The sequence below is a fragment of the Lissotriton vulgaris genome, unplaced genomic scaffold (assembly GCF_964263255.1).
Source record: "Lissotriton vulgaris unplaced genomic scaffold, aLisVul1.2 SCAFFOLD_1952, whole genome shotgun sequence".
Classification (NCBI taxonomy): Eukaryota; Metazoa; Chordata; class Amphibia; order Caudata; family Salamandridae; genus Lissotriton; species Lissotriton vulgaris.
The window spans coordinates 368708-391933 of NW_028246160.1; the positions used below are offsets into that span (position 1 = coordinate 368708).

The 23226-nt window shown below is 44.8% G+C and overlaps 1 protein-coding gene across 2 annotated transcripts in view; it reads right to left on the bottom strand.

The window, feature by feature from the left end:
* Positions 1–4981: 4981 nt before the first annotated feature.
* The window catches only part of LOC147666129 (catechol O-methyltransferase-like), an 89448-nt gene continuing 71203 nt past the window's right edge, over positions 4982–23226 (bottom strand). For both annotated transcript variants that reach the window (XM_086949285.1, XM_086949284.1), the window contains exons 3-5: positions 20744–20937; positions 19498–19629; positions 4982–8145 (exon numbers count right to left, since the gene is read on the bottom strand). In XM_086949285.1, the coding sequence (XP_086805411.1) occupies positions 7966–8145; positions 19498–19629; positions 20744–20937 (506 nt within the window). In that variant the 3' untranslated portion in view covers positions 4982–7965. The remainder of the gene's footprint in view (positions 8146–19497; positions 19630–20743; positions 20938–23226) is intronic.

Here is a 23226-nt window from a genome sequence, read left to right on the forward strand (position 1 = left end):
AATGTTATGCAAGCAATGTAAACCCTCAACTTTCAGTGAAGAATTCTAATTACCTATTTAAAAAGTGAAGCGTGGGTTTTGATAAAAGTCTTGGCACACGTGCAACCACAGAAAACTGCTGCCACTGTATTTACAACAGGGAAGCCGCCCTTGCAAAAACGACTTGCAAGATCAATAGAATTCATCACAAGAGCCACTACTCTACGAGAGCGAAACCATAAAATCACTTTGAACAACTAAACCACTGCTTTGAATGACTTAGCCTGGGTGAGTCATGATTTGCTTTTAATGCCTAGGCCTCAAAGAGCTTTGGGATGTACTGGAGTCAGAAGGTTCTCGGGTTAACGCAAGGGGAGAAGCATAAGTGACCTTTCCAGTCGTCGACACCCCACCACCTAACATTATTACATTCTTACCCTCCATTTTTGTCGGTTCGACTTTAAGTTGACACCTTGCCCACCCGGAGCACACACTCGCCAGCAACATACAAATATTACCCTACTTGTTCAAGAAAATATAGCGGGAACTCGCTGACCACTGCATCCATCAAACAGCCAGTCATATGACTCAATCTCTTGCGGATTGGGGTTTACAAACACAGTGGAGTTGTTTAACATAATTTCAGAAGACTGTCAGACACGGCTTGTAAAGAGCCAAATTCAAAAGTATGCATAAGTCAAGGTGTGGTTCAGCTCAAATATTAATAGTTCTATTCACCCACGGCTATGCATTACGACATACATCATGGGAAATGTTTGATAAAATCACCATCCAAACCAATTACATACGACTTAAGCCATTAAGATGTCTTGGCAGCCAATTTAGCCTATTTAATTATGTAGAAACTGCATAAGAAAACCTGCATTGGCGATGTCTAATGGTCTGGCCTTGGCAAGCAAGCAACATTTTATTTTGTTTATGCATTTAACTGTATAGCAAACATTGGCACTTTATTTTGCATATTGCATGACATTAAAAAAAAGGAGTGACCTGAAGTACACTATTTTAAGGGAGCTCTGCCATGTGATCAAGCAAAATGCTGCCACTCGCAGTGCAAGAGAGCAAATGGGTGAAATGTACTGACCCACTGCAACATGGGTACGATGAGGCGGGCAAAGTGAAATATGAAAGACACATAAACATACCAATGATTGAGAGCGCTGAACCCCCTGTATTCACTCATGTTAGTAGGTAATGGCAAAAAAGTTCTCAGGTCAAAAGGTTGAACGCTGCATGCAAGGCAAATCTTGCACTATTCTAACAGGGAAGCCATACTGCACCTTTTAAATGCCTCTGATGCATTCCTCTCACATTCCCCAGGTTGCAGGAGACTTTGAACGGCTGGGTCTTTTAGCTTCTCCTCATAACCAGACATGATCCTGCTTTTGCTGATCTGAGCCACCAGTCCCCGAATGAAGCCTCCAAGGCACAGTGTATCAGAGTCTTGGGCCCTGCAGAAATGGAAGCCAGCTGGTGAGCTAGGCCACAACAACTCCGTGATGAGCGCCGTCTTACCACTCCCAGGTCCCCCAACCAAAAGCACCCCTCCAACCCGCCCCTTTCCCAGAAGGGGCGGGAGTAGCATTGTTCCCAGAAAGAGACCCAAGAGATGGATCCACACCGAGCTGCTACAGCAGATGTTTTTTTTCCTGTAGGCAGTGCTGAAGTTTGTGGAACATCCACTCTCTACAGTAAAAATGTTTTCCATGCAGAGCAATATTATGTGGGGTATTTATTAGGAACACTAATAATGAATACAAATAATGAAAGCAGCAATGTAAGGTACCAACGATATGTATTTCCATGTAGGCCGGAAGCGGAAGTGTTCAGTTCCTCGAAGCAGACCACGTTTGTGTCCCTGAGGTGCCGACCACGAAAGGACAGTAACTAATCACACCCGACAACGTGTGTTTGCCCTGGACCGCTTCCCTCATGTGCTGCCTCAGGACCCGCCATCTGCCTGGAGTTTCCATTCCCACTCCCCGGCTCAGCAGACACTTCCACAGCCCGAGAGGTATCATTCACCTTCCACGCAGCCCCCGAGTCGTTACTCACATTCGTTACTGGCCGTTCATGGTCAGCCCTTCCCAGCAGCCTCTGCGGCTCCCGCACTCACTTTGGCACCTGCACCACCGCCGCTACCTGCACAACCTGTGACAGCAGCGCGACCTTGGCACCTTTCGCCCACACCCCGGCCCTCACGGCCACGCCCACCGCAGCCAGCCCGGGCACCGCTCCTTCGACCCGCCATACCTCGCTGCCCACGTATAGAAAGGATTGGCTAGCTCAGCTCAGAGGACGGATCGTAAGAGGAGGGTCAAAGTTACGTCAACAAAAGTGTGTAGACTTTCGGTCACGTGACTGAGACTGCAGCCTGATTGCCACGTGGGTCTGTTGCGAAGCAACAGGATGACCCTGACTGTACAGGTGCGGCTACTATTAGGCTGCATGCGCAGCTGCATTCCATTCACTTTACTGTAAGATGTGCGCGGCAATGTACATGCATGACTTGAAAATCAAGACAGCAGTGGAGTCTCTAATAGACGTTTATAGGGCCAACGGTTACAAGTGCTGCTGCAACGTGCATACATACAGCAACTAAAACATTTTAGGCCGACTATTACACATCAATGTACCTGCCCACATTTCGTAACAGGAAAGATGGTGAAAGTGAAAAAACAATTGGTGGCATGTATTTTCCCCTTTGTCTAACATTGAAATAGGGGCAAATGTAAACCAAGAGACGGCTAAAATAAAGCAAGAAAAAAACGGCACAAAAAAGAATGACGGCCGCAAGCTTCTGAAATTTTCGGATTCGGGTGCGTGTTTTTGGTGTGATGACGTCACAGGTGGAAAGAACGCCAAAAACACGCCCCCGAATCCAAAAGAGACGGGGCTTGATTGGAGTGACGCCTCTCTCCTCCAATGGCTGCTCTCCGTTTAGGAAGCCAGCCAATGGAGGAGAGATGGAGGAGAGAGGCGGGTTCAAGCCCCATACTCATAAACATAAAATCTCCAACCAAAGACTGCGCAAGCGCAGCCTTTAGGTCCTCAACCTAAAAATAGACTTATAGAGGGATATTGAGGAGAACAGTGAAAGAGAAAGGAAGTGAGTCAGACGACTAAACAGAGAGCCAGAGAGAGTATGAGAGAGATAAAGAATATATATGGAAAGACAGAGAGGGCAAAGCAGGGCACAACAGTGATCCTGGGTTAAAGAACAAGAATGTGGAAAAGATAGAAAAAGAACAAAAGCATTGATAGAGGGGTACACGCATACAGTTTCTAAGCGCTGTTATTAAGGTTCCAACTCAATGCCAGTATTATTGATTTTCAGTTTTTTAAATTCTTGTTACAGCGCTGGCATTTCTAGGTAAAATAAGTGCATAACCTTTAGATGAGCAACAAGAACAAGCACCTACGTTTTTTGTACATGACTGCAATCCCTTCCTTGTTTTATGGTCATTGAGACCCTCAGCTGTCTCCGGCTGTGCACCTGATAACCCTTAAATTAAGCGCCCACGTGCTGCTTTCAAGCTGAACAAGTTCAATCAAAAGAACTGGACACTCTGACAAGTCTGAATCAGAGCTTTGTGTACCAAGACATTAGTAAAGGAAAAGCCAATAGAGCCCTTTGTATGTGGGAGCTTTCTGTTGCTGAAATCTGCCAAGTATCTGCAAAAGCGGTTAATAAAACCTTATTGATAATATTGTCCAAACTTGGACCCCGTAGACTCCTCAAGTCTGAACCCAACTCGAGCATCCATAAGGACACCAGCAGGTGGTTAGCCAAAGCGGAAGTGCGCAAGGATCTTAGGAGCATCTGGTGACAGTGAGCTCATCCAATCATGTTGAACGAGTCCCTCGGGCGCGCGCTGCGATAGACGTCACAGGTGCTTGACTCACGAGTGGTACGAGGTCTTGTTAGTGAAACTGCTCTTCAACACTAATTTACACGCTTTCATTGCTGACCACAGGGCAATGACTTCTAAAAGAGTTCCTGCTTTTATTATTTATTTTGTGAATCGTTTATAGGTGTGGGTTTTTAACATGGTGTGAAATCAGCTTATAGTTCTATTTACAATCATATATTGAAAACAGAACAAAAAAAAACGAACTGGTCGAACATCTAATTTGGCTGGTAGGAGCCAGAACCCTGCCTGCTCGATGACCAGTAGTTGTAAACATAATATCAGACTGGACAACCCAGTGCAGTAACCATGTAAATAGATTATTATCATATGAAATACCCCAAAAAGACCTGCACAGTTGCTCAAAGCTGCGCACATACCAAAAAACCAGGAAGTGCACGATTGTCTCAACTTAATATAATCTTTTTTTGATTTGTACTTTAGTGGTTGTCTATTTACACACTTTTATTCTATCGGGAAACTTCCTCTGTCCGTGAAGCTTACCTTTTAACCCGAAGTTTTGTCCTGAATTTTGACCTTCTGTCCCTAATTCTTGTCCTGAATTTTGACCCTTTGTCCTGAATTTTTACACTTAACGTCCTGAATTTGCACCCATGCCAGTTAGTCACCCTACTTCCTCCATCAACCAATGCAAAAACAAGTATGGCACAAAGCCAATAGTAAATGATATTTGCACATTTGGCATCTTCAATCAATTCCACAAAAATACCTTATTTCGGCAATAGCCACTTTTTCCCATGGCATGGCAATCTGCGCTTTTATCCCTACAACTAATGTGGTCGAGAAAAAGAGATTTACATAAAGCAATCAGCCTAAGCATTTATCGCACAGCAACTGTCAGTTACAAGACAAAGAATGTATTTATATCTTACCATTTGAAGCACAGAGAAATTTCCTGTAACTCTGTAATAAATTATCAAAAATGCCACCGCTTGCTAAATGGCCAAACTTCCGTTTTTTAAAAATAAAAATGATCAGGAGGAAAATTATCAGCACACTCTAAACAGAAAGAAAATCTAGCCAAAGAAAGTAACAATCAATAAACATAGTTGGGGGTTAATTTTTATTAACTCTGTTTTTACCACCACTTTCTTGGCATCACCTTCAATCCTAAATTATTTATTTGGTAGTCATTAGTAAGCTTGGAATGTTTCTCAGAAATTGTCAATATGGCTATATTGGTACGTTTTACATGATACCATTACAGGCAGATACACAAAATAAAGGGAGCATGAAATCCCCTACATACACATCTCGCGTAGTATAATAGTTTATATCAGTATTACCCTTTTACTCCTCTGTGTCGATCATCCTTCATTAGAAAAGTCAACACTTTCTGTATTTGGTTTATTTGTACCCTGTTTGTACCCAGATAAACTGCTACAAAAAAGCAATACAAAAAGAACACATTAGTTAAAAATGTTAGCGACTATGCACATTTTTAAAGACAACGTAAAAAATGCTAAAATTCACATACAAATACAAATGCAGTTACATTATTCTCTTGCATACGTACAGTTTGACCTCTTGTGAAAATGAACACACAGTTCATGCTTTGTTAACTTTGGACTACTTGAGATCACATTCCAGAAGTATATATCCTCCCAGTAAAGAACAAAAGTGCCACCTCTGGGGTGGTCATCAAAATGTTTCTAATTCTGTTTGCGGTAAGCCAGGAACACGTGTGTCCCTTCCATGTGGTCTAGATCTGCTACTAGAATAGGCCTCATGCACACATGTAATGTTTTCTATCACTTTTCTCCATGACCACTGTCCAAGAAGTTATTAAAGCATGAAGGAATCCAGAGATTGGGAGGTGCGTAAGCTCAGATAGGTTCTTAGCACAAAGAGTGCTGCTTGCCCAAACTCAATGCCAGCACTGAAGCTGGTCTCTTCATTGTGGAGTCTGCAGAATGCTTGTGGTGGAGCCGAAGAGGCCAAATCCCAAATGAAAGGCAATGGCGTGCGTCTGTAGGAAAGAGATCATCTGTATTTGGTTTTATGTTTGGGTGTTGATGCAAACTGGGAGGGTTGCTCTGCTGATAAAGCAAACGTTTGATAGAGGCATACACTTCAGGGATGTCATTAAAACCTTCATGCTATATATTTTTCCATAAAGTCTTCCCTACAATCACTGTAGAATCCCCACACTACTTATATTCCCAGCCACTTACTCCAAATCATTTTAATTTACATATCCAGGCCTCTGTTCTCAATCAATCGACTTTGCCGTGCGCGTCTGCATCACCTGTGAGGGTCTTGAGGCGCTGGGAGAACGAGCTGCCTGTTCTTCTTTTGCTTCAACATCCAAGTCTTAAGGTCCATCCTGAACTGCTGGAGTGATGGTGAGGCTCTGAGGTGCAGGGGGAGGTTGTTTCAGGTCATAGTCGCCAGGTGGGAGAAGGAGCGGCCTCCGCTATTCGTTCGGTGGTTTCAACTTGAGGCTGCTCGGAAGAGGGATTTGGAGCAGAGTTTGCAGGAAGTTCATTTGAGTGTTGAGGAACGCCGGTCTTACGTTGTGTAGTGCCTTGTAAGCATGGGTGAGCAGCTTGAACTTGCATCTCTTTGCGACTGGTAGTCAGCGGAGTTTCCTGAGGTGCGGGGTGATGTGAATCCGTCTGGGGAGGTCACAGATGAGTCTGGCTGCAGTGTTCTGGAAAGTCGGAAGCTTCGTCATTAGTTGGGCGGTTGTTCTAAGTTGGAGGAAGATTCTGTAGTCTAGTCTGCTGGTGACACGAGCTTGTGTGACTGTTTGCCTGGTGTTGGGTGGGAGCCATCTGAAGACCTTCTTGAGCATTCGGAGGGCGAGGAAGCAAGCGGAGGAGACGGCGCTGACCTGCTTCTTCATGGAAAGCTGGCTATCGAGGATGATGCCATTGTTGCGGGCATGGTTGGTGGGTTTGGACCGACCTCAGGTGGCCACCATTTATTGTTCCAAGGGGCGTCCTTGCCTTTACCGAAGAAGAGTACTTCTGTCTTGTCGGTGCTGAGTTTGAGACAGTTGTTGTTCATTCAGGTGACACATCTTTCATGTATCTTTGGAACTTGTCCTTGGTGGTTGTTGGGTCATTAGTCAGGGAGAGGATGAGTTAGGTGTCCTCCAAGTAGGAGATGATGTTGAGTCGGTGGCTCTTGACGATGTTTCCCAGGGGTTTCATGTATATGTTGAGGAGGGTTGGGCTGAAGGAGGAGCTTTGAGGTGTTGTTCTCACTCTTTGGTGTTCATAAATTGCCTTAAAGCAGGAATCGAACTCCTTGTAGGGTCGGGTGCGGCCCCCGCACTGAATCTGTAGGACAACAGTTCCAGTTGTAGACATTTGAAGCCGACAGCAGAACTTCAGAGATTGCATGTGCTGTGGTTACTAGGGAATTCTTTCTTGGTTTCTCTCAGTTTGTGTTTGGTTTCATGACACTGATCTTGATTCATTTACATGTGGATTGAATGTAAATATTTAGCTACAGCTGCTGCCGCTATCCTGGTTAAACCCAACCCATAGGTTTTTAATGTAGGGCATAGCACCTCGACTGAGAATTGAAACTAGTATGAGACAACAAAGCAACACCACAGTAAAAATACACCTTTTTGTAACACTGTATAAGTGGACTACTTTTGGGAGTGACTGAACATTGTGCAAGTGAAGAATTACATTGCTGAAAGACCGCTAACCCGATGGCTAAAGTGGGCTGACCCTGGCCCTATGTTCTATACTGTGATGAGTGGGACAAAAAAGAGAATGAGACATGGACAGTCAATTAGATGAAGAAAGCTGTGCTGAAAGCTCCTATAAGTAAGGACATAATATACAATTATGTTACAATGGCTAAGATCAGACCTAGAAGAACAACTTGAATCTAAGGGCGTTGAAAGAGAATCTATTTACAAATAAATACAGCTCCACAGGGGTGATGAGGTGGACACTTCTGAGGTCCTCTGCTGCCGTCATATCCTCCGACAAGATTTGAACCTGCACAAAAGGCACAAGGAACAACAAACACCACAACCACAACACAGGAGGTGGCAGGTAGTAGGCGCTCATCCCCTAAACACTGCTTTCTCCAGGGCGTCCTCGTTCTTCGAGTACTCCACATGAGAGGGGTAGTTGGTACAATCGTAGCGCCCACTTGTGCGAACATACTGGAGGAATTCCGGCGCACCGGGACAGATGACATTATCAGCCACTAGCACGGAGCCTTTCTTCAGCAAACCACAGGTCTGTAAAGAGGAACATGGAAAGGTACCAGTTAACAGTTTATAAAAAAATTCTAAAAAATAGTTTTATATCAAAGGCAGACACAGTTTGAATGCGTTGTAAGTTGAAGATTTTATTAATACAGACTCAAAGACACTCATTTAGGGTGAAGTAGGGATTAGGCAACTCTTTACATACAGAGAAAAAAACTTGTGGACAATGGACAACACATTTGACAAGTACACAGAGCCAATTGGGGACAATCCTTTGAGTATTTTGTGGAACAAATGGAATATTTAACAGTATGCTTAGCAGATCAATTGTATGCATACATTAGTTTGCAAACTTTATGAACCTCAAACAATTGTTATTTGGAGAAACATATGCAACCAAATTGGGTCACAATTGTGTTGACACTATTAAGCAATGTAAAGGAACTTCCAATCACCTCTCCAATCCTATTTTACAGAAAATAATTGCAGGGGGCTTGTTGGGGAAAAAGTCAACACCCCACACAAGGGAACTTCAAGGAAGATCAAGAGTGGACGAAAATGCCCTCCTTAAAAAATGTAAATTGCGACCCAGAGTTCACAGACCCTATTTCAAAACTCAGAAAGCAATAATCACATGGACAGTGATTACATACCTCTTCATGAATAGTTTACAAACCCAATTAGGTATTTACAAATTGTCGTCATCATCAAGTGGTTCTTGATTGACACCCAAGCAACATCTGCAGAGGTCTATGGCTTAGTGTACTGCACTGCGGCATGTTTAGCACTTCATACCTTTGAAAAAGCTGCATTTAGCTTCGGCTTCAATGGGTCCCTTTCAGATGTGTGGTTGGAGGGACATTGATCGTAGTGTGTCGTACATAGGCGAAATTAGGTGACCTGCATGATGCCCAAAGACCTCATCCAAACGTTGTGTGGTGATAATCGGTGGCATTAAGAATGTAGGGGAAGATTTACAAGCCCCTTGCGTCACTTTTACACCACCGGTATGTCACTTTTTGTGAGGCAGTGGCGGCAGAAACAATGCACCACATTGCGGCCTATTTACGACGTGACGCATCTGGGGAGATGCGTCACATTGTAAAGCCCTGCACCACATTATACCTGCGTCAAGTATAATGTATGCAGGGTGGGTGTTCCCATGCAAAAAAGCCTTGTAGAAGTGACGCAGTGAAATCTACAAGATTTCACTGCGCCACTTCTAGGATGCAACTGCGTCAAAACATTACACCTGCTTGGAGCAGGCGTAAGAAGTGACGCAGTGTGGTGGGAATAGGCCTCCCCATGCATTGCTGGAGATGCATCGTGTTTGCGACACGACTCCAGCAATGCGTGACTTTTGCAGCAAAAGATGCTTCAGAATTTCTGACGCCTCTATGGTTTGCCGTATTTTAAATACAGCGCATCCATGGTGGCGCAAGGGTTCTGCAGGGAGGCGCAGGGAAACTGACGCATCTGTACAGAGCGTCAGGTTCTTGTAAATCTGACGCATGGATGTGGGGTGTTTGAGGCAGATTGCTCCAGGCTCGTTGTGTTCTAGTTGTTGTGGTGTATTTAATTCATACCTCGTGCTAAACTGCCTGCCACCGACAAACACCCTGCCTAAACGTAACTTATGCCTAACGTACAAGAGTAGCAATGTATCTTGTGATTACAGTCCACAAAATCACATTTAAGCGTATGTTCCAGTGCTGTGGAAATCACTCGTTTGATTTGCAGCTTTTTGCAAAGTTCCCTGGTCTCTTCATCCATGGGGATGGTATGTGTCCACTTGCAACAAAAGGTATCCAGGAGTCCCAACCCTGTTGTCAAACTTTAGACTAACCACTATATGACTAACAAACTAAATTGTGAGTTATATACAATTAATATGTAAACACAGAACAGCCCAGAGGGACGCTGGGAGACACCGACGGAGAGAGCGGTGCTCCTTATTTACCTGAGCTGCAGCCAGGTGAGGTGAGGCGCCATCCCCACAGAAATTGGATTGTGGTGGAGAATCAACACCTGACAAACAGGTGATATTTTTTCCTTTTATTCTTTTCTCACTTAATAACATACAGCAGTAGCAATATCCTGGTCCTGATGAAAGCATAGGATTACTTCCACCTATATGCAGAAACATGTTGACCACTTGCTGAGTAGATATTATGTTAAATCTACTTGTTTTTTCACTGTTCACTTGTTTTTAAACTTAGGGGTCTGAGAGAAAACATTAAAATATCTATTCTACTCAGTTCCACCTAATTTTACTCACTTCACTCATTTTCACTTGCACTGCTTTTTTTCAGTTGTAAACACCAACACCATACTGACACCACCCAGTAACAACACTATTACCGACACCTCCTACTCATATAGCCCTCACCTTATAACTAGGGTGACGGACTTCATACTAACTCCTGGGTAAGGAGAACCCAAATGATGTAATAGTGGTGGCACAGAACGACAACTGATGGGAAAAATTTCCTACCTGGGTTGTATGTCATAGGTATGAGTGTCTAGATGGTGTTTACATATTAATTGTATATAACTCACAATTTAGTTTGTTAGTCATATAGTGGTTAGTCTAAAGTTTGACAACAGGGTTGGGACTCCTGGATACCTTTTGTTGCAAGTAGTTCTATTAGGGGCATGTGTCCAGTTTGGAGTCATTAAAGTAGCCCTTAGACCCTCTCTTAGATAGTATGTGTTTGTGATGGTATGTGTCCAACACAGGAAGTAGAGGGCCGGATTCATACAAGCATTTTAGGGTAACCACAATGTAAAGGATTTGCATTTACATTTATTGTAATTGCATATGGAACACCTGACAGAACCCAGAGCTTGTGGACATGTCGGACATGATATAGCGCCTTTGCTCTGACACTTTCTGAATCGTTGGAGTTTGAGGCGCTTTACATTGTATGCAGCTTCTGAGGACTCCAGGCCTCACTTGTCTTCGAGTCGTAAGGTGGCGATGAGAGGCTGAAAGATGCTTTCAGTGGTTTGCAAGTACCAGGGATAGTTGTTCAAGGGGCCATTGCGGTTTAAAAGTCAAAACAGCCTTTCCAGACATCTTTAGGAAAATGCATGTAGGGTTTCTTTTCCACTCCATCCCTCATCTGAGATTCAGACCAACCCCATTATTTTTATTTCAACTAGAAGTGCTGCACATATTTCATCCTGACAATGTCACAGTGTTGCACACATTTCATCCTCTCAATGTCCCAGTGCTGCACACATTTCATCTTGACAATGTCCCAGTGCTGCACACATTTCATCTTGACAATGTCCCAGTGCTGCACACATCTCATCCTGACAATGTCTCAGTGCTGCACACAGTTCATCCTGACAATGTCCCAGTGCTGCACACATTTCATCCTGACAATGTCACAGTGTTGCACTAACTACACTTCGCGGTCACTTTGAGGACAAGAGGCATCTTCTGAAGTGCGAAGACATAGTAGCAGAGCACTCAAAGTGAACATCTATCGGTGTCTGCAAGTATTAGCAAGCATTGGCAAAGCCAATGGGTCAGTCTTTACGGTGCCAACACATGGCATCACAGTCATGCACAAATGTGCAGTGTGCCTCCAGTAGCACGTTCAAGCCAGAACTATTGGCTTTGAAAATGTGTTTTCTTCTTTGCCTCCAGTCTTTTACAACTGATCACCACGGAATAGAACCCACAAGATCTGAACACGTACACCAGAGCTGGTGGCTGCATTACAGAGAATAGCTACAAATTATTACAAGCAAACACACTGCAATTGAAACCTTTATTTGCCTTGCTCAATGCAGAGGCTCAAATAACAATAAATAATATATCCAATTGGAAAACGGATATTTTGAAAACGGATGGGTGTGAAATTTTCATCAACGTTCACCTTTTAACAATGCACACTATTACTAGATACAGATTCACTCAGGGTGCGTCTGGAAAGTGACAGAAAAAAACTAAAGAACCATGAATACTGACAGGAATCATTTATTGCATATCCTGAGATTTGCAAAAAAAAACTGTAAATTAATGAATTAATGAATTTGGTCAGCACTCTAGCACCATGAGGCTTCTTGGCTCTAAGAGAAGAGGTTTCAAAAACAGCTAAAGAAATAGAAAAAATAAAACAAGGGGGCAGATCTACGAGGAAGTGCCGCAGCGTAGCACCACAAGCCCTTTGGGTGTGCCACGCTGTGGCACCTCCGAAGCACAGGGATGCAAATATTGACAAGAATATGTTGCATCGCTGTGCTTCTCCCTGCGCTGGCGCACAAACTGCAGCCATGCGCTGGCGCAGACACCCTTGCACCATGGTGCAAGGATGCCTGCGTCGTGGGGAGATTGTTTTTGTGCAGGAAGGGGCACCTTCCTGCACAAAAACAGACATTTTCCTTCTTCAATGCGTGCTGTAGAATGCAGCACGCATTGAAAGAGTTAAAAACAAGGAGAAAGGAAAACATTTCTCCTCGTTGCGCCTCGCTACGCCACCTCTAGGGTGGCGTAGCATTCACACGCATTTCCAGATTTACGATTTCTCGTAAATCTGGACATGTGTCTTGTCCCATGGGTGTTGCGTGGGAACACCCACAGCAACACCCATGGAACGCCCCTTCCTCACAAAGTGCTGCGTTTAAAGGAGCCGTATTTACAAGGAGAGGAAAAGCCACGCCTTGTAAATATGTAGTAGCCCCCTGCGCCACCAGTACGTCATGAAAAGTGATGTCCTGGTGGCGCAGGGGGCTTGTAAATCTGCCCCTAAGTATGCATGAACTAGGGTGAGCAAAACCAAAAACAGGAAAGAGCTGAATCCCCAGCATCACCAACAACAGACACACAAGTTTTTAGGCTTTTTATTTTTTGGAAAAATTGAGGATTTTTCCAGTGAGCGTAATGAGTTCCAGATTCCTGGAAGAAGGTATCTAAAAGATGCCCACAGAAGCCCGACCTCTTGATTTTAAGCATTGTTACCAAGTGCTGATGGAAGAGCAAAGGTTGTGAGGAGGAATACGGGCATGTAGAATCCCAGAAATATCAGATTTCTTTTGTCCATCGAAGGCTCCTTGGCGATTCCTTGAAGTGAATCCTCCGTTTACCCAGAAGGCAACGAAGGGATTTGCATACTTCTAAAACATGATCAAATATTTTGAGTCTGGACTGTGGAACCCGTGGTAGCTTGGCCAACAGACAGGCAGCCGGGCTACGTACAGCCTCTTACAACCTTAGAGAGAACGCATGCCACGACCACCAGTTTACGGAACTCCTTAGGGAGAAACTGCAGCGTCGTCCTCAAACCTCGAAGGCTGTTATAGTCAGAGGACCCAACGGAGATGGTCTTCAATTTCAGGAAGGACTCCTTGTCAAGGAGTATGTCAAGAGATTTTACAGAGTGGGAGAAGAGCCCAGGCATTTTGTCCAAAGGTTGTGTTGCCAGCGACTACGATAATTCCCAATGATGAGGAGTTTTTTTGCAATCCCTCTCAGGTGGTGAAGGCTCCTCGATTGGTTGATTGTTGTGAGAAGGGGCAAACATGAGCAGATGAAGAAGGGGCTTGATTGTCCAGTCTGATAATTATCGATGCCTTCTGCGTAGGATAGGACCAGACAGCCAACAGATCGAAACAAAGCTAGAAAATGCTGGACATAGATGTTGACTAAGTTTAGGGTGTAAGGGGAGCCTTGAAGGACTCTGAATTCTACTTCCATGCTACCTTATCTGAGTCTTAAAGACTCACAGGCACATGCATCAACCATTTTTGCGTGCGCAAACTGTGCGGTTCGAAAAAAATCAGCCGTTTGCAACCGCAAAAAGGGCATTTGCAATGCATCAAGGTTCAAGGCACTCGCAATTTGAGAATTTGCAATTAATAGTGATTTCTCAAATTGTGATTGCATTTAAGAAATCGCAATTTGCGATTCCTTAAATGCAATGCAAGAACCATTTGAGAATAGCGATTTCACTACTAGGGGGGAGCAAATTACCATCAAGTTGAACTTGATGGTAATTTGCAATTTGAAAATTGCTATGATTCAAATCTCTATCCTTTTCCCCAAACAACACTAGTTTCACTGATTAGAAATTTTAAAACATTCACCTATCACTTTCCTCTCACAATCCCATACCATAAAACTTCCAAAGGATGCGACCTATACCTTGTTCATTCCCTAGAAGCACGCAACAGTTAGAATGATATTAATTCTATAACTGGTACATGCTAAATTACGCTTTGATGATTACCCCAGATTGTAGCTTTACCAGAATGCACATGAAATAATGATTTGCTTTCATGCCGTGCATGTATGATGTTGTGCAAGCTTTTAATCCTTCATTAATTATAGGACAGACAAGCACTGTTGATGAATTTTGCAATAACGCAATCACCCTATCATGGTCATTGGACCGATATGGAATGAGTCATCTTTGACAGTAACACAGTACAAGGCAAAACGCATAATATTGTCTTCAAGTTACTATTATCTTGAGGTAATGTTTTTGTGGCTTTAATTAATTAATACATTTTTTAGAAGCAAATTGTAATAATAATGTAATTTACTACATTCATTGAAGTAATTCCTTAAATGTTGTTCTATAATGAATAGTGTAAAAATGCGCAAAGTATTTTTTCTATATCTAGCAACATTGTAGTCTATTTCTATAGGAATTAGAGGTTCAGGAAGCAACTTGACAAAGACTAATGCCGAAACGCATCGTACTTGGATTTTTAGTGCACAATAAATCGATGTGCTGTTTCCTGGTGTGCCGCCTCTTTATTCATAGCCAAACGAGTTGTGGATCAAGGAATTTGCAAATATATATATATATATATATCCCAAGACTTGGCCACACAACATCCACTTCACGGATAAGAGCGAAAACGGACCCAATTTTGCAGTGCGTAAATCTTTATTTCTTGCCACGCACCTCTGCCATGATGCGTTTCGACCATCAAAAGGTCTTGTTCACATAACGCGCATGCAAAGTGTCCCAAAATTGAAAGTGCTAGTGCATTATCTCGTGACCAATCACATGACCAAATTTCATAAAAATAGAAGAATTGGTATGCAGGCATATTTAAAACCAGTCAAACAGTCATTTATAATTCGGACACATAAACGTATTGCTTCAAGATGTAACTTGTCGCCATACAACCTTTTAAAACCATGATGGTAATGGAGCGTTAAGCCAATGTATTGCTTTACGTATCAGTTAGTTCATATGGATATATAAAAAACAAATTTATAGACATACAAAATTATTACGTACATGCCACTGATCGCAATTACAAATGATTTCATAATATCAACAAAAACATTTTAACTGCAAAAACTACTGCAAAGGCTCAATGCATACCGGTTAAATACTACATTGAAAATTCAAAGCTGCAACATTGTGTGTCCTGCACTGGTTACATCCCCGTTTGTTTAAAAATGCCCAAAGTAGGCCTTGAATCAACTCATCACCATGATTATAAACTAAAGTGCTAGTGCAAAAAGTACTATAGCATTTGACCTGTTTATTTCCTACTGTGGTTCTCCGAATATCTTCAATAAAAAGATTTTGAAACAAAAAAGAGAAAGAAAGAAAGGCCCAATACAAAGACATGCATGAGCACAGTGTGGGGTGACCACCCACAGCGGGCTGGGCCCAGTGAAAACTCATGCATGGAGCAGTGCTTAGTTTGTAAAAAATATACGTGCAACGGCTCTCGTCAGGAGGCCCCTGCAGCTTCTACCAAACACTGCCCCAGCCATGCTGCCAATGTAGCAACATTGTAAGAACACAACTACGAACCCTCACACTCCTACAAGCGTGACAATTCAGACTATTTCAGGTCTCCAAACTATAAGAATGACTTGGGAGGCAGGTCATTTTTTATGTATTTTTAATTAATGATTGCCTCTTGTTGTGGTTACCTCTAAATTAGCCAGGCAGTGCCATCATGTGGCAGACTGTCCAAGCGCCAGTGTTGGCAATTAAGTGCCGGTGCCAAGCACCGGAAACCGCCGGCTCAAATTAAGCACTGGCGTGAAGGTATTGGCTGATCGCAGAGTGGAGCAGGGTTTGGCCTCAAGCTTGGAAACACGCCGAGATCAAGGCCCTTCTCAAGAAACCTAAGGTGGACCCAAAGGACCTCAAGAACAATTGACCCATCTCACTGCTCCCGTTCCCGGCGAAAGTCATTGAGAAGACAGTCAACACACAACTAACCCACTTCCTGGAGGGGAACAACATCCTGGACTCCTCCCAGTCCGGCTTCCCCAGCAATCACAGCACCGAAACCGCCCTCAGCGCCGCCACCGACGACATCAGGACCCTTCTGGACAATGGCGAAACCGCGCACCTGGACCTCTCGGCTGCCTTTGAAACCGTCTGCCACCACACCCTACGCACACGCCTCCACGACACAGGGATCCATTACAGAACCCTGAAGTGGATCACCTCTTTCCTTACCGGCAGAACCCAGAGAGTCCCCCTCCCCCTTTCAGATCCGAAGCCACCACGATCACCTGCGGCGTACCCCAAGGATCATCCCTCAGCCCCACCCTCTTCAACATCTACATGGCACCTCTCACCAACATCGTCCGAGCAAACCACCTCAACATCATCTAGTACGCCGACGACACCCTGCTGATCCTCTCCCTCACCAAGGACCCGGCCACCGCCAAATCCAACCTCCACGAGGGAATGAAGCCCGTCGCAGAGTGGATAAAGACCAGCCGTCTGAAACTGAACTATGACAAGACGGAGGTCCTCATCCTTCGGCTCCACCCCCTCCGCGTGGGATGATTCCTGGTGGCCGGCCACGGTGGGAGCTGCTCCGACACCAACCAACCACGCACGCAACCTGGGGTTCATCCTGGACTAAATGCTCTCCATGACCCAGCAAGTCAATGCTGTCTCCTCCTCCTGCTTCAACACCCTCCGCATGCTCCGTAAGATCTACCGATGGATCCCACACAAAACCAGAAGGACGGTCACCCAAGCCCTCTTCAGCAGCAGGCTGGACTACGGCAACACCCTCTACGCGGGAACCAGGGCCAAACTCTAGAGAAGTCTCCAAAGCATACAAAACACCTCTGCACGCCTCATCCTCGGAATCCCTCGCCACAGTCACATTACCGCCCACCTGAGAGACCTGCACTGGCTCCCGGTCAACAAGAGGATCACCTTCAAGCTCCTAACCAAAGCCCACAAAGCACTACACAACGCCGGACCAGCCTACCTCAACAAACGACTCACCTTCTACACCCTGAACCGCCAGCTTCGGTCCGCTGACCTTGTCCTCGCCACCACCATCCCACGCATCCGCCGAATGACCATCGGCGTCAGATCATTCTCCCACCTCGCCGCCAAGACATGGAACACCCTCCCCATCCACCTGCGACAGACCCAGGACCCGCTGATCTTCAAGAGACTTCTTAAGACCTGGCTGTTGGATCAGTAGCGGCTCCCCCTCCCCCCCCCACCCAAGCGCCCTGAGACCCTCACGGGTGAGTAGCGTGCTCTATAAATGTCCTGATTGATTGATTGATTGATTGATTTATGTTTGCCTAATCCCACTGCTTCAGGGGTTGGCCAACTGTAGAGGGTTGGTTGAAAGGCCTGGATACAGGAAAATGCCAGGCACCCAACCGCCACCGTGTACGGCTGAAGGCACTGAGCTGCAGGGACTGGCCACCTGCAACAGATTGACTCTGGCCCGAGGTCAGACTGTGGTCAAACTTCTGCTGTGGACAGACAAATGCGGTGTGCTTCAGGGTTTGACTGATATCAGGGGCTTGGTGCAGCGTCTGTCCAGAGACAAGGCCCTGCACCCAACTCCTGCTGCGCATGGGCAAAAGATGTGCACTGCAGTGGATGGAAATTAAGGACATCAAGACAAAACAATGAAATTCACTGAAACAAACACAGTTAAAACTAAGCTATAATTCTGGCTGAAACATGACAAACCACTGAAATTCAACAGTAATGGCTTCCAGCGCACAGAACCAACGCCATGACATGCTGGCCGCCATGCTGTTCTCGTGATCATGTTTTTTTTGTTTGTTTCTAGTGCCATTGGCAAACTGACATTTTGAGCCTGGCCATAGCATGTTAGGTGTTCTGGTAACCATAAATGACAAATGTCAGTTGTTTGTCGTGTATAAGCCAAAAACATAACTGAGTTTTTAACTGTATTTTTTCCAGTGAATACATTTATTGAAAGCAAATGTTATTATAAATGGTTTATGTAATGAACTATTCTATAAAGTGCACTGCTACCCCTGGGGCTAGGTTCCCACTTTATAAATAAATATTATGTATAGCTCCTTGGATGTGGTTGATGGATTGAAGGCGCTACATACAAAAAGGTCTATAGGAGAAATGTATGTTTGCCGCGCTTATTTCATATCTTTCCATATATCCTAATCACTTGACTCTCTTGCCATGAACCTCAATCCTCACACACCTGTGTGCCCAAATGTCCTCACACTGAGCCAGATGAAGAGGTGCATGGTGTAGGGGTGCCAGCATTATCAGGGCCAGAATCACTGAGTTCGGCTGATAATTGAAACCCTGCATTTATGGGTTTTACAGCCACATGCATCAATATTTTTTGCGAGCGCAAACGTTGCGATTCGCAAAGCTTCTGTGATGCATCAAACTTTAAGGCTCTCGCATTTTAAGAAGCGCAATTTATTGCGATTTCTTAAATTGCGATTTATTGCGATTGGATTTAAGGAATCGCAAATTGCGATTCCTTAAATGCAATGCATGATGAAATCACAAATAGCGATTTCGCCTATAGGGGTCTCAAATTACCATCAATTTGAACTTGATGGTAATTTGCAAAAACTTTGAAAAATGCACTAAAGTCCATTTTTCAAAGTTTTAGGTTACAAACACATGCCCTGGGGCATGTGTGTGCGCAACATGTGTACACAGATCAATTTCAGGGGTGCAACAGGGTGTCCTTTTGACACCCTTGCACCCTTGAAATTGCATGCACAATTTGTGTTCCCCTTCGGGTACTCGCAAAGTGCGCATGCCATTCCCCATTCATTCCTATGGGCCTGGAGGCCCATAGGAATGAATAGGAAGGCATTCCTTAATTGCGACTTACAATTTGCGAGTCGCAATTAAGGAATGTTTTGGAATCGCTAATTTTATAGTGATTCCTACATAATCAAGGAGGGGAACTTGGACCAACTGGAATCGGCCGGCATCCCACTCCAGTTGAGTCTCAATCCGCCCCACTGTCTTCCTGACTCCAAAGCCTTGACTTTCTTGGTTCCTTAAAATCCTTCCTAATCAGGACAGACAAAACGTCAAGAACATGTTCAATTTCTTTATCACACGTAGGACAACATTTCTTAGTGACATACAAAACATCTCTTACTTCCAACAGTTTTGTGTCTGATGTATAGGCATCCTTAAAGTGGTCGATAAACACAAAATCGAAAGTGTCCACTTCGTATTTCTTCTTGAGCTGAGGGATCACCTCATTGGATGGACCTTCAACAAACTGGACCTGGAACAAGGAAGATCTTGGGTTAAAATGCTGGCTTTTCACCTCACAAGCACCAGCCTGATCCATGTGTACTCCAGAGCTCGAGTGAAAGATACCCTTAGGGGTATAGACCGAAGGGCTTGATTGGTGAATGGTGCAAGTGGACATAATGTAACTAACCTCAAAGTGTTCATGGTGGAGGAAGGACCCATGTGATTTGGTCTCTCTCCTCCAGGGCAGTTTCCTTCAGTTAACTGATGAGGCAGCAGGGTGGCGTCTTCGAAAGGAGACCCGCTGTGGTGCCACAACCATCCATGAGAAGGAAGAAAACTTTCCGAGGGGTCGCAATAACTTGTCAAGCATTGTACGGAGAGCTTTTTCAGCTGGCATCACGTACGTTCCCTATCTAAACAGTCTGTGGTGAGGAGAAGAAGCTACATCAATGGTTTTTTTCATTGCTGTCCTCAGACTAGGCTTGTAGGCTAAATACAGAGGTCCTGGTGGTACAAAGCTGGGACAGGGATCATTACAATAAATCGTCATAGGCTCAGTTTATCAGATTCACTGTTGCCTTCAGGCGAGGACTGTGGACTAACTCCAGCAGGCCCCTTGGTGTCCCCAGGAGTCATGCCACAAGAACCTTTGTAGCTTCCAGATTGGCACTTTGTGTGTATCCACCGGGCCCACTGTAACCCCCAGACATGGACAGTGGGATGTGGCCTTCCTCCATCATGTGCCCTTTCGCCCGAGTCAACCCAGTGTTGACACATTCCACCAGGCCCCCACCTGTCCTCAGCTTAGGACAGAGGAACATAACTCATTCCACCAGGTCCTCTATTCTCCTAAGGTAGGCAGTGTGCACACATTCCCTCGGGTTAACTGTAGCCCAACCCCCCTCCCCAGAGTGATGTAGTGCATGGTGAGCACACCCAACCAAGTGCCTCTTTGCCCAAAGTATGGGTCTGTGCACAGTGGGTTCATCTTATAAGTCCCACCTTTGCCTTCAACAGGGAGCTCTGGGCAGTGAGTCCATTCTGGCAGGTTGTTTCTTGACCCCCAGCTGAGCCTGTGCATGATGAGGTCACTCCATCATATCCCCTTTTGCCCACCAACAAAATTAGGTGAATCCCAGTACCTTATCCTGCAGCCCAGCGTGTTCCACCGTCTGCTTAGCTACTACCAGATTCGCAGCATTTATGTCAACGCTGATAAGTTGCGACCCAGGTTTTAGCAGTCGGGCAATCCTCACCGCCGAATAACCGCAGTAGGCGCCCAGCTCAAGGCACATTGAGGGGTTTGTCTCCTCCACGATCTTATCCAGAATTGACCCTGGAAAGCAAAAGAAAACAACAGTAATTTTGTTATATTTCTGAGCATTCAGGAGGTGCAAAAGGGATCTTATTATAACGAAATGCTTTTTACAATGGACCTCTGCTCACCAAGACCACAGAGGGGACCATTTCGTGCCCCGCTTCATGCTACTGCCTTGGGCTAAATGTTAAGGACAAAAAACACAGAGGGACAGATTTATCAAAACACCGCACCACTGTAAAGCGACACAAAGTCTTGCAAGGATATTTACTTTCCACTTTACTTTGATTCTCTCGAAGGAGCAGACAGTCTAGGTTTCTGCTTCAGGACCAGCCGCTCCCAATATTTTGCCGGCTGCCTACTCTACCGCCCATCGGTCGGGACCCACCTTCCTGGCCACCCTAAGAGAGACCTTACATCCTCTTAAACTACAATACGTGAACCTCACCACTCTGGTTGATTTCAATTATCACTTTGAGATCTTCAAAAATTCTGAAGTTTCTAATGTCATATATACCTTAAACATAATCGGTCTCACCCAGCTAGTGACCGCACCCACCCACATACTTGGACACACCCTGGACGGGTTCTGTACCAACCACCCTCAACCAGTACTTGAAGATCCTATTGTCCAATTATGGTCTGATCATAGCTTATGCTCTTTCAGACTTCCGATGAACACCCATAATCCCTCCACTCCCAGTACTGATGTGGGCACGCCCACCCTGCGCAAATAGGGCAAGTTGATGACAAACCCTAATGTCACCACCCGTCGGTCCACTACCTCCCCGGATCTTACTGGAAGACTATCTACTGATCTTAACACATTTAACAATTGGATTATGAACACTGTCAACGAACAAGCGCCCCCAGTTCGATCCTGTAAACGCACCTCTGCACCCTGGTTCCACCCCACTGTAGCAGAACAGAAACTGCACTGCAGACAGCTTGAATGTAAATGGTGTCAGGCCTACAAACCCAAGGACCTGTCTGGATACAAGTCTGCCCAGAAATCCTCCCATAATCTGATCAAAGTAACCAAGAAAGCCTATTTCACCACCCAAATTGAGGACGCCCACCACCACCCAAAAATACTACGCAAAATCTTTCCAAATACCCAAAGCCCTCTGCAGGGAAAACATCTCCTCTCTCAAGCCCTCTGTGACCAGATCTCACAGCATCCTTTGAGCAGAATATTCAAACCATACAACAGGGCTTTTCAACCTTCATCTCCATAACTGACCTTCTCTCCGAGAGCCCCTCCAACGCCATAACTGTAAAGCCAGACTCCTTTCAGAATATTTCACACTTACAACCTCGCCAAGCCATTCTTTCCTGTAAGTCTGGCTCTCCCAATGACCCATGTTCACCAACTATCCTCCCCATGGCAGTCAATACAGTCAACCCCTTATTCAAGAAGATTCTCAACACATCTTTATTCACGGCTGAAGTCCCTACAGCTTGGAAACTGGCAGTTGTTAAACTCTATAAAAATAAAATCCTTTGCAGACCCCACCATCCGGTCATCTCTCTGCTCCCGGCATTGACCATTTTGCTAGAAAGTATTGCAAAGGGTCAACACATTTTTTTTTTTTTTTAAGAGAACTCCAATTCCTTACACCTTGACAATCCGGTTTTTGACTCAAGAATCACCCCTACTAAAAGTTTCTGAAGCAATCAGAATCATCCTAGACACTAGTAACAATGCGGTCTTGATACTGCTGGACCTCTCTGCAGCATTCAACACCTTCTCCCACTCCATACTCCTTCAACTGATTCAAGAATGCGGCATCTCCCATGAGGCTCTGTCCTGGATCAAATTGTTCCTGACTGACAGGAGACAAAACTGTAGCCCTTTGGCAATTTGCATCAGCAGAAAGATCAGTGACCTCAGGAGTCCCACATGGCTCACCCTCAGCCCACACGATTTAATATCTATATGGCTCCCCTTATCACCCTGATAGCTTCTTTTGAAATTGCTACCACATCCTATAATGATGATACACCGCTGATTCTATCCCTAGACAAAGGCTCTTTCAGTTTCAAACAAAATTTCAAAATTGTTTCACCAATACCATCCTGTGGATGCATGACAAACACCTTAACTGTAATACAGATAAAACCGAAATCCTGCTATTCCGCACGTCTAACCTGTTCCCTCCAATCCAATGGTGGCCTAACTACGCGCCGCTACCCCCTGCCATAGTAGAAGTCGCAAGAAATCAAGGGGTCAAATTCTACACCGCCATCTCCTTCCACCCTCAATCTCTGGCAGTAGCTGGAATGTGCTTCAAGCTTATCAAATCC